Source organism: Coregonus clupeaformis, chromosome 37, assembly GCF_020615455.1.
Source record: "Coregonus clupeaformis isolate EN_2021a chromosome 37, ASM2061545v1, whole genome shotgun sequence".
Lineage (NCBI taxonomy): Eukaryota > Metazoa > Chordata > Actinopteri > Salmoniformes > Salmonidae > Coregonus > Coregonus clupeaformis.
In genome coordinates this window covers 11,073,186-11,086,030 of record NC_059228.1, presented here as the reverse complement: position 1 = coordinate 11,086,030, position 12,845 = coordinate 11,073,186, and the positions used below count along the sequence as shown (strand labels likewise).

The 12,845-nt window shown below is 43.3% G+C and overlaps 1 protein-coding gene and 1 pseudogene across 4 annotated transcripts in view; both read left to right on the top strand.

Annotated features, from left to right (window-relative positions):
* Positions 1–12,845, top strand: part of LOC121553610 (echinoderm microtubule-associated protein-like 4) — a 103,329-nt gene that overhangs the window by 36,717 nt on the left and 53,767 nt on the right. For 3 of the 4 annotated variants that reach the window (XM_041866860.2, XM_041866858.2, XM_041866857.2), the window contains exon 1: positions 1,983–2,440. The exons of the other annotated variant lie outside the window; for it this stretch is intronic. In XM_041866860.2, the coding sequence (XP_041722794.2) occupies positions 2,362–2,440 (79 nt within the window). In that variant the 5' untranslated portion in view covers positions 1,983–2,361. Of the gene's footprint in view, positions 1–1,982; positions 2,441–12,845 lie in introns of those variants that run through there. 4 annotated transcript variants of the gene reach the window in all.
* On the top strand, positions 595–1,210 carry LOC121553612 (annotated as a pseudogene).

The following is a 12,845-nucleotide window of genomic DNA, read 5'->3' as shown; positions in this document are numbered from 1 at the left end:
ACAAAATGGCACTTGATCCAGACAGAAACTCAGCTACTGCTCTGTTCAATCGTTGACCATCTTTTGAGTTCAATATCATTCCATTTGTACATTTTTATGTCCATTTTTTTTTAGACAGCAATGTATGCATTAATGAATCAATTATACAATCAATTTGACTTTGTTTTTATCTATCGAACTACAAAAATAACATAATGGTAATCATTTTTTTGGAAGGTAAATCAAGATGTAGCCTAGGCCTATCCACAATACAGATTAATGGATATTATTCAATAGGAGTGTGTGCATGCATTGAGTTATTGAGCTTGTTTTAGCTGATATCATGGGGCTACAGATGACAAACAATCCCTTCCATTTAGGACTTATTTTATTGGCAATTGCTAGGAGAACATATTGTTTTATGGAACGGATCAACAAGATTTGCATAGAAGAAGCAGTCTCTTCTTTTATAAAATTGTGCGCTGTCTCTTTAAGAAAGTAATGACATCATTTGCGAGGCAGAATTTGGCTGTGTAATCTGGTTTTGTGAGTAAAGGTGGTCGCTCTTGCGCAGTCCCGTTCCTCTTTTTCTTGGAAGTGCCCCTAATCTATCACACCATGGCAGACCCCAAACTTGACTTCACCACTGGAGAGTCTGGCGCATCCACCAATCCTATGCAGTGCTCTGCCCTGCGAAAGAACGGCTTTGTGATGCTGAAGGGACACCCCTGCAAGATTGTGGAAATGTCGACCTTCAAGACCGGAAAGCACGGACACAAGCCAAGGTTAACATGATGGGCATTGACATCTTCACCAACAAGAAGTATGAGGACTTGTGCCCCTCCACCCACAACATGGATGTGCCCCACGTCAAGAGGAACGATTTCCAGCTGTTGAACATCACTGATGGGTTCATGTCCCTCATGAGTGACAATGGCGACTGATTCAGACCTGAACAAGGAAATTGAGCAGAGGTTTGCCACCTCTAAAGATATCATGTGCGCTATGGGGGAGGAGTATGCAGTGGCAGTTAAGCAGATGACCGGCAAATAGAAAGGCTTGACTGCTCAGGCAACATACTCCACCCACAACCAGTTTCTAGCATTCGTATTGGTTCTATCTGCGACGGCCTTCACAGACAACCTCAATCATTCTGTTTTGATTGTTAATTTATTTCCTAGTTTTTTTGTTTCTCTCTCCGATGCTGTGTTGGACTGTCCCACCGTTACCGTGGCTCGCTCGCTGTGTTGGACTGTCCCACCGTTACCGTGGCTCGCTCGCTGTGTTGGACTGTCCCACCGTTACCGTGGCTCGCTCGCTATGTTGGGTGGCATACTGCTGGATCACAAAGGTTTTGTTTAGTTATACATAATCTACTAAATAAAGAAAAGTACTTAAAAAATATAGATGTTATTTTTTTGACTTTGAGATATCTTGGTCTTGCCACATACATTCCTGAATGTTTAAAATAATAATGACTGGATCCAGAACCCAAAAAATGTGTGGCTATGGAATCTAATGAACATGTTTTTAGTGGCGAGGTAGACGTGAATTAATAATGTTTTTGGTGACAATCAGCTTTGGAATCAGCATGTTTGGGAAGCTAACAATGCAGCACAGACAGCTCTAGCAATGAATGAATAAGTGGAGCAGGAACTTTGCTCTTCGCGCTATAATGGCATCGCTACGCACTCTCCCCTCCCCCCTCCTCCTCTCTCTCCCTTGTTCTCTCTCTCTCTCTCTCTCTCTCTCTCTCTCTCTCTCTCTCTCTCTCTCTCTCTCTCTCTCTCTCTCTCTCTCTCTCTCTCTCTCTCTCTCTCTCTCTCTCTCTCTCTCTCTCTCTCTCTCTATGTTGACAGGAGCCTTATTGCTATCGGCACTCCAGGGGTTAAAGATCTGTGAGCCAACAGCAGCAGCTCGGCTTTAGCCACTCCCTGAGCCAGCCAGGATTTACATTTTAAAATCGTGATCGCCTCCTCCTGCCTCACTCATTCGCTCTGGGCTTTGTGTGAGCGTGCAGTGGTGGAACTGTGTGAGTGTATGCCGGAGAGAGCAGACACAAATGAGAGAGAAATAGGGGGAGACTAAAAGCATTCTGTCTGCAGGAATCCTTCTGTCTGCAGTCGAGGAAGACTAGAACCAGATAGAAAAGAAGAAACAAAGGAAATAGACTCAAGAAAAAGAGCGAGAACGAGGAAAAACAGGACTGCCTGAGACGACGAGATACACAGTCACACACACAGCAGACGTGTAGCGGCGAGGCAACGGTACTCACTCACACACTCTCAGACAGTAAAAAAGGCAGGAAGCTGCCTGGATCTTGTCAAGAGAGAGGTTTGTGTATCCGTCTGCGGGTGTGTGTGTGTCTGCAGCGAGATTAGAATGGAGGAGGGCTTGTTGTCTGTGGCCCCAGCATGCAACTCTACAACCACCAACGCATTGCTCAACAACCACTGTGCCGGTAATGTACTGTACGATAACCGTAGTATTGCTTTCAGTGCTGTTCCAGAGAGAGTGAAGGAATCAAGGTTTGGAGGTTAGTGGGGTGCCAGCTCCATGTGGTTCATTGGCGCGTGTGTGCGTTCTATGGGGTTTCCCCCAGCTATGCACTTGAAGTGGAGTTTGCTGCAGAATCTGTCTTCTGCAACACCATCTGTGTGGCTTACCAGAAATGGCATGCAAGTGGTTTTAACAGACAATACCTTTATGACGTTCTTAGCTTGCGTGGGTCATAGTGAAACTATAGAAGTAGGTAGGTAGTTGTGTATTGTGTAATGTAGATTACTGTGAAAGAGAATAACCCATTTCACGATCCGCTGTAGTTCCCCTGTGTGTGTGTGTGTGTGTGTGTGTGTGTGTGTGTGTGTGTTTGTTTGTGTCTGTGGCTGTTTACCGGTCTTTGTGACTGTGGCTGTTCATTCACACAATTACCTCTGCACCCCCGATTTGTCTGTGTTTGGATCACCATGACATTTCTCCAAGCCATTCACCATTTATTCAGAGAGCACACCCCAGTGAGACTGCTGCTGATTGGCTGAGGATAGGACTGAGGAAGTAGAGCTATCTAGATGTCTTTCTTTATAGCAGGGAGGGAGGGAGGGAGAGAGGGGGAGAGTCATAGATCATAGCGGTGTGTCCATGAGGAAAGTTCATGGCCTTAGTAGGGCTAGGAACCGGTTAGGGTGTTACTACTTCCTGGATTTGTGCTTGAAATAAAGGTTACTGCAAGCTTCACTCCGTTGATCTACGTGGGTGGAGTGGGATTTTTGGAGCATGATATCCTCACCGGTCCCACTCCCATTCACAAGGGGACGATATATTTGTAAAAAAATAAATAATAATCATTTTGTGAAAGCAAGGAAGAGTTGCCTGCCTTTGCTAGTAGTAGCTAGCTGGTAGCCTGGCTAGCTGGCTTTAGCCTGGCTAAAAACATAGCAAGCTAGATGGCCTTTTTAGCTTCCCACATCTCTATGTGAAGTAATCAGATTTATAATGAAAAAATATGCTCTGGCAAATATTCGTATACTTGCTGGTGTAACCTAAAACATTATCCCAGTTTGATATGCTGCTTGTGTATTCATTCCGATATCAGCTAAAAATAGGTCATCATGTTTTGGTCATGGAGATTTCACAATAGCCTGGAATCACTAGTTATTACTTCTAAACAAAATACCTTTTTGTTGTTTGGTTTACTGTTTGAACAGTCGCTGAGATTTATATTTGGTTATCAATGCAAAAACGTTGATTATTAGCCTATATAGCCTATAGATCAGCTCAAGGAACCAATTGACAACACTGCCCCCACAGCTGCAGAAGGAATGATACGGTGCGTCTCAACTTTCAGATAGTACAAAAGTACGTTGAATGCCGGAGCATATTACAAGGAGACGCCCCCTTTGTGACGACAAAATGACATTGCAACACTGCGCTGTGCTCCGTGCCTTCTGTCTCCGTAGTGTGTGAATTTACCTTAACATGGCCATGACCAGGCAGTACTGCTCCATGTACTGCTGGTCTATAAATAACTAAAACAACAAGTGTGTGTGTGTGTGTGTGTGTGATCTGTATAAATGTTCAACAGTTTATGTTAGTTGATGTGAGTCATTTCTATATACAGTGTGTATGTAGTGAGTAAGCACTCTTAAGGTGTCAGCATGCTTTTGTTCTGCTGGCGCTTAGCTGAACTCGGCTAGGCGAACCGAACGAGTGTGGTCGCATACTCCCTTACAAGACCTTTGCTTTAAAAAAATATTTTAAAAAGCCGCAATAATACTGTTCGTCCATCTTGAGACTCCTCAAAAGAGTCTGAATGAATCTAAGATAACTTAAGTAATGTCATTCATTTTGAAGTTTTTGCAGAGGAGATCTTAGTCAAGCAATTGTATATCTAACTAAGATGTTTGGTGCAGTATTTCTCAAGTGAAAAAATGGAATGACAACTAACACTGTTGACCAATCACTGACAAAGGGGTGTAGACTTCAGCTACCGACTTCGGCTTGCCTCAAGAAAACATTTTGTGTGCACGAACAGCCGAAAGAACCCTTGCCGAAGACCAAAACGAACAAAGACTTCACAAAAAGTTGACATAATATATGCACAAACTGTTCAGAAAGGTTTCGGATTGGGAAGCATGTGGACGCCATTATGGCAGTGGGAAATGGTAGTAGGCCAATTGGTATTCTGGCTTTTTATTACAGCACCTCATTTGGCAAATTATGTCCCTCCCTTCTCTCACTCCCTCCCTCACTTCTCCCCCACTTTTAGGTAGTCTTCGTACCCCCCTCTCCCATGCCGCTTTCCTTCAAAGCACACACCATCCTCAAATAATTAAAGACAAATAGTGGTGTTGAGTGAGAGAGAGGCAGGAGAAAGGAGAAAACACAAAGGCAGTCAACAATTACAGATCCAAACTTTACGTCTGTCTTTCTCTCTCTTCCGCTCTCACTATATCGTAAATACAGATTTACACATGTATACTAATAGGCAGACATATGTTCTGAGCATACAGATACTTACATGTAGAGATACAGGTTTATAGACACACTATGGATATGTGTGGTGTATTAGAATAAGGAGGTGTTAGGCTCTCTGCCATCTGGGAGAATCCCCACTCTGAGAGCATTCACAGATGGCCTGATTCGAGCTTTACAGTTCTTTCTCCAGTGTGTGTGTGTTTGTGTTTTGCACTGAAAGAGCTGGAAAGACTGTGTGTGTATTGCACTGTGATTGAGCTGTAAAGTGTGTGTTTATAGCGACTAGCGAGTATGTAGAATTTTCTGAACGAGCCGTGAAGTATGTAGGTGCATAGTGAATGTGCAGTGTGCTTTGACAAGGCTGTAACGTGTCTTTAGTAACACAGTGTGTATTACAGAGATAGAGTTGTAAAGTACGGTTGAGCGCTGGGCTGTATGCAGCTTCTCTCTGCTAATCCAATCTCATCCATCATCAGATCCCTCCATCATCAGATACCCCCCCACAACACACACACACACACACACACACACACTTGGCCTGGATGCACTGCCTAATGTCTTACAACAAACATGTCGCAGCATGCATAAAGCAATTTAAAGCCCCTACGAGCAGCCCGCAGGAATCTGAGCACCATGGCGATTAACACGCCACTCATACACACACACTCTTGCACATATACACTGTTGCGTGCACACACATACATGCCCATACAGTTCATGCATGCACAGCCAGCAAAAATACATTCATAAACTGGCAGACAGATATTTCTTTGTTTGTTTGCTCAGACACATAGCATTGAGTTAGTGTGCAAAAATAAGACATTTTTGATCACTGTACATAAATGTATGTCATCAATGGATACCATCCAAACATGAGAAGTGTGAGGGTGTAAGTGGCAAGGGTTAAAGAAAGGGACTAAGTGCAGGAGAGCGAGAGATGAGAGGAGATTGATGATAGACCTTGTCAAAACATGGCTGTGCTCCACATTTCATTATGGAGGCTAAAGCCTCAGACTGAAGTGTGTCCGTGTGTGTGCGTGTTAGCTTGTCTGTCTGTGTTTTTGCATGCAACTTTTTTGCTTAGTGTGATACTATAAACTGCCAGAGACTGGGATCATGAATCAGTACATGATACTATGCTTTAACACACTCTCCTATTGCCTGTGTGTGTGTGTGTGTGCGTGTGTGTGTGTGTGTGAGAGAGAGAGTGTGTCTTTGTTCATTAACAGGATTAGATGTACTACAGACCGGGCATCATTCATGGTGATTAAGTATTGATGGAGGGAGTTGCTGTAATAAATCTGATTATACAGGCCTCCAGAGTGTGTGAGGACAGGAAATAGGCATGAGGACCTGAAATGACTCCTGTGCGTGTGCATGCATGAGTCTTTTAAAACATTTAGCAGTGTGGTTTCTCTAACCCAGTCCCATTGTTAGAACAGGTACTGATCCCCCAGAGTGATCTCTGCCACTGTCTTAACACTGTGAGATGAAGAGATTGAAGAAGGGGAGGAGGTCGAGGGAGATGAGTGTGTTCTCCAGTAGCAACCTGTCTGTCAAACACTGACAGGACGGTGATCTGGGTTGGGAGAGAGCAGATGTCATGACCTTTTACCCTGAAAAGTCAGTATGTGCAGCTGGAGACAACCGGAACCAGTCTTCCCAGTAAGACCTTCACTGGAGATGATGACCTCCTGGGTGAAGTGTTGAGCTGTATTAAACCTCCTGTCAATGGGGCTAACATGGATAAATACAGGCTTACTCCGTTAGAAAGAGGGAGACCGTATTCATAAGTCCGTGTTCATGAAGTGTCTCAGATTATAAATGCTGATATAGGATAAGTTTTGCATTTTAGATCATTATCAATAAGATTATATGGACGGGGGGAACTGATACTAGATCAGCACTCCTACGGTTTTTGAATATGGGCCCTGGAGCATGTCTGGAAACACAGCCGTCTACTGTAGTTGAGGAAAGCATCAGTAGTGAGGCAAGCATTGGAAAGAGCCTGGCTGGTTGTTAGTGTCAACACCAACCATTCGAGCAGCCATTCAGTATTCAAACCAAAACAACTCTAATTAATTATATAGTGTTGCTTCCTGTTTGACAGGATGTGTGTTTGTGATTATGCTCCCTCTTAACAAATCATTATTTCCAGGCTGCTTATTGGTTCACTCCTCTCCTTCTTTCTCCAGCTCTGATTATAGCCTGTGTGATCTCACTTCCTGTGTGTCCTCACTTCCTTTGTGATGTTACTTCCAGCAGGTCCCAGCTAGTGTCCTTGTCCTTTAGTAGCATCTGTTCTCTCTAGTCCCTCAACCTCTTCACAACTTTCTACACTCACACACTGAACATATCTTCCCACAGAAAACATTCACAAAGATATTCAGAAGTGCAATTACTCACTTATCAAGTGCTTATTACTCAGTAATCACTTTCACATGACTTGAGAATACTAAATGTGTTCTCAACACATAGACTATCACAGGATAGTTAGCAGAGGCAGAGGAATCAGGTTTTGAAGTGCACATTTTCTCTACGATATGTTTTGACAGGGTGTTGGGTAATAATCTACTTATCTTCTAATCAGTCTTTAGAGACTGTTGTAATGCTCTCATTATAACAACAAGCGTGTTATCATGCTTGCGGGGGTTGCACATTACTGAGAAGGATGTCACCATTCACATCTGGCCTCTTTCACCATTTCTCTTCCTGAGTAATTCTCAGGGTTTCCTCCTTCCTGGGCTAGGCTGGAGGTTCACACAGGGCCTTAAAACCTTTCTGTATCAATAAATGCAAATTCAGCCCATCCTCTGCATTGTATCCTATTTTACAGCTGGGACGATAAACCAAAATGTACCGACACCGACCATACCGATCACTTATCGCAGGCATTTTGCAGTAGCCTATACTAGAGGAAATGTGAAGTTTGAAATGAAATAAGTTTGCTAATATGGGTGATTGTTAATGAAACAATTGATGGCTACAATAATAATAATAATAATATGCCATTTAGCAGACGCTTTTATCCAAAGCGACTTACAACAATTAAACTAGTAGTAGTTAGGGTTGGGCGGTATCCAGATTTACATTCCTTCATACTGTGTCTGTGGCATCTCGGGATATACAGTATCACCGGCTATTTATTTAAATAATAATACATTTAAAAAAGAATGTCAGTTACCAGAATGCTAACAAATTGCTAACAAGTACTAAGCAATTCCTATAGTGGATGCAAGGTAAATGCTAACGAGCGCATGTGAACATTTACTAAGACGGACAACCCAGCTCATAAAGTTATGCAAGTTGCTATCGCAAAACGCAGTTTGCGGCACACACAATACATATATTAGACAACAGTGCTCTTAATCCAGAAGGGGGTTGTCTCTGCTGCTGTTACCAAGAAGCTTTATCTTGCAAGCTAATGTTAGCCACTTAGCTAACGTTAGCAAGTTAGTAAAACCCAGCTGGAGAGAATTTATCTTAGATATTTAACTTAATAGTTATAAGACATAGAGCTGGCAAACATTAGTAGCCTAGTGAATTTCATACAAGGGTAACTTGATCACCTCACTTAACACTAGAACTGCCTGGCCTTTCAGCCTATAAGTACCTGCTAGAGAACGTTGCTGGGCGTCCCATTTAGCATATGCATCCGATGCAAATCAACCTGCAAGGTGCGCAAACATAAGCACCAGCGCTTGATATATAGTGCATAAACGATTGTAAAGGATTAATTGCTTGAAGAAATATTAGTGGAAATTATATCAATAAAAAATAACAACAATAGTTATTTGTTTAGATAGAGTCAAGGATATGTTTTGTATAATTCTACAAAGTCCTATAAAAAACATAGGCCTATAGCCTATTTTCGTTTCCCTTGCAATAAAAGCATTACAGTGTAATCCATTTGATCAACTTTATTTGTGCATGAACCAGTGCATGAACAATTGTAAAAGATGAATTGCTTAAATAAATATGAGTGGAAATATATTAATGACAAGATATAAAACAGTTATTTGTTGATTGTATCGGACACTGTATAGAGTACCACAGTACGAGTCATAATACCCATAAAACCTAGCAGTCAAACAGGGAAATGGTTCCAATCGTTTTTCCACCATTAATTTCCCTTACAATAAATGTGATTAGTAATACAGTTATAGTAAATAAAACAGTCCCTTAACAGCTTATTTTTACAAAGTAAAACGTAAAAGAGAATTGTATCAACCCACAAGGCACGCGGTCCAATTATTTGCTGCCGATAAATAGGCATAACACAAACTCATCATTACGCTATTGTTGTTCTAAATGAAATAAACCTCTTCACCCTCCTTATCATTCAGTTAGGCCTAATTTAAATTCAGTTGTGAAGTAAGGGGCATAATTATCGCCCATTCATCCATTTGTCATTCATTCAGTGAGGATATTGAGACACATTGGCGCCTGGCTGGGTACCAACGTCCTACAGCACATTGTCTTGGCGGGTTAAGTTGGGAATAGGTGTGAAAAAAAGCGGTAAAAAGGCTCTAAATACTTTTCTGTTTGTGATTTTAAAATTCAATGAGCAGTGTAAAATACAAGCATTTATTTAAAGTCAGGGAAGGAGCAGGACATAGCTGGATTTTTTATTTTTTTTTTCTGATTTAATATTTTTTTTTTTACAAAATCAAACATCAGTGGCTGTTGGCTTATGGCGGTTCTAGTGTTAAGTTGCGCTGCAGCAGGAGTGACTCATCTCACGTTTTGCTCGTTGTGTTTCTTTGTAAACAAACAGCTCAAACAGCTGTTTTGGGAAACTAGTAGGCCTACCGGTAAACAACATAATGAAAATTTATCTAACAGGCGAAATAATGAACGCGATCTGTTTTATCTATTACCTAGTGCACAAGTCCTTTTTTTTTTTACGGTATTGGAAAATCATACCAAGGGTATTTCCAAATACCCTGGGATACGGTTATATACAGTATAACACCCAACCCTAGTTGTAGTGGTTTAAAGGATCATTAAAAAAAAACTGTAGTGCACATGAATGTTATAAACGTATAGTTCTATTTATCGTTATCGCATCAATTCAGGCAATTTATCACCCAGCTCTACCCTATTTTAATACATATATACACTCAGTGGACAGTTTATTAGGTACACCCATCTAGTACCAGGACCCTCCTTTGCCTCCAGAACAGCCTGAATTCTTTGGGTCATGGAAACATTGCTCAATTGGTATCAAGGGACCTAACGTGTGCCATGAAAACATTCCCCACACCATTACACCACTGCCACCAGCCTGTACGGCTGACACCAGGCAGGATGGGGCCATGAACTCATGCTGCTTATGCCAAATCCTGACTCTGCCATCAGCATGAAGCAACAGGAACTGGGATTCATCGGACCAGGCAATATTTTTCCACTCCTCAATTGTCCAGTGTTGGTGATCGCGTGCCCACTGGAGATGCTTCTTCTTGTTTTTAGCTGATAGGAGTGGAACCCGGTGTGGTCATCTGCTGCAATAGCCCATCCGTGACAAGGACCGACAAGTTGTGAGTTCTGAGATGCTGTTCTGCACACCAATGTTGTACTGTGCCGTTATTTGCCTGCCTGTTTGTGGCCCACCTGTTAGCTTGCACGATTCTTGCCATCCTCCTTCGATCTCTCACCAACAAGACTGCCACTGACTGGATGTGATTTGTTTGTCGCACCATTCTCTGTAAACCCTGGACACTGACTTGCTGAAAAGCCCAGGAGGCCGGCCGTTTCTGAGATACTGGCACCGATGATCATACCACGCTCAACGTTGCTTAGGTCACTCATTTTGCCAATTCTAACGTTCAATCGAACAGTAACTGAATGCAATTGCTTGTGTGTATGTGTGTGCTCACTGAAGGGGCAGAGAGGAGAGTTCTGTTCAGGAATGTGTCAGGCCATTGTGAAATATAACGAGAGAGAGCGAGAGACAACAACACCCCCCCAACAAGATCCGGAGGGCGGAAGGTGGAGATGGACGGCGGTCTGAGAGAGCTGGCTGCACTCCAGACTGAGGTGAGAGAACTTAAGGAGGAGAGAGAGGAACACATGGCACAGCTAAATGCAGTGAAGGAAGAGGGAGAGAAAAACATGGCACAGCTATCAGCAGTGAAGGAGGAGGTGAAAAGCTGAGGTGTAACAGAGAGCAGGACACTCCCCCAGAGAAGCCAGCAGAACAGCCCACCTCAGACCCAGACCACAACCTCAACACCACAATGGGACAGACAACACAGGACCCACCAACCAAACAGACCCCACCCCCTCCTAACAGCCCACCTGTCAGCTCCCCTGATAGCTCTACTGACAACCCCCACACGTCCGGGGCGGCAGGTAGCTTAGTGGTTAAGAGCGTAGTGCCAGTAACCGAAAGGTTGCTGGTTCTAATCCCCGAGCTGACTAGGTGAAAAATCTGTCGATGTGCCCTTAAGCAAGGCACTTAACCGTAATTGCTCCTGTAAGTCGCTCTGGATAAGAGCGTCTGCTAAATTACAAAAAAATTATTAAAAAAAATTAAAAAATGGAGGACACACAAAAGCCAGAAATTGTGCTCCTCATTGACTCAAATGGCAAATACATTTAAGAGAATAACCTTTTTTCCAAACACAAAGTGGCTAAACTCTAGTGCCCAAACACTAGGCATGCCCTGGAGCTGTTGCCAGAGGACAGACTAGGTTCCCCCAGCCACACTATAATTCACACGGGCACAAACAACCTGAGGGCCCAGCAGGAAAGGGTGGCCACAGCACTCAAGGGAGTGATTGAAAAAGCTTCTTCCACTTTCCCCAACGCACAAATGGTTATCTGCACCCTGCTACCACGAAAATACATTCACCTTGCCACCATACAGCGGGTGAACGCAAGCATTTCCCGGGGCTGTGTCTCAAAACCTAATGTCTACCTGGCCCACCACTCCAGCCTTTACGACCAGGTCCACCTCTACAAGGCAGCAATCTCAACTTTTGCCAGGACCCTGAAATACGTCACCCACAATCGCAGCCCCAGCACCTCACACAGGAGCAACAGAGCAACGGACATCCCGCCCAGACCAGCGAGACACCCTCCCAGACCCTGGCCACACCCTAAGGTTCCCCCAGATCAGACCTATACCCCTTCTGACCCCCCCATGCCCCCCGCCTGTGCAACAAGGACCTCAACATGACAGCCGCACATATGCTCAGGCCGTGAGCAGAGCAACAGGCCCAACCCCCACTAATGTTGCTGTCTTTTTCCATGGCTAAACCGACTAAGCTCGTAATTTAACAATTGTATTCATATTTACAAATGGCATACCATTATTAAGGCACATGAAAGTTCACGTTCCAGATGGTATTTCTGCCAAAAAAGTTTACGTTCAAATGCCGCTCCTCTGAAGTAGTGACGCGCGACATACGCCTAGTTTCCTGAAACGAGTCACAAATGGGTCACACATCCTGCAGATCTGTCGCAGGCTGGGTCTGTACATAGTCAATGGTACATAGTCAACCTCCTATGGTAGGTACACCTACAGCTCATCCCTTGGCAGTAGCGCTGTAGATTACTTTATCACTGACCTCAACCCAGTCTCTCAGAGCGTTCACAGTCAGCCCGGTAACACCCCTATCATATCACAGTCTACCTTAACAGAGCAATACTCAATCATGAGGCATCAAAGCCAAAGGGACTGCACAATATTAAGAAATGCAATAGAGGGAAGGAAAGTAGTGTAGAAACCTTCCAACAAACTATTAGGCAACAACAAATTCAATCCCTTTTAGACAACTTCCTGGACAAAACATTTCACTGTAATAGTGAAGGTGTAAACTTGGCAGTAGAAAGCCTAAACAGTATATTTGACCTTTCAGCTTCCCTATCAAATCTAAAAATGTCAA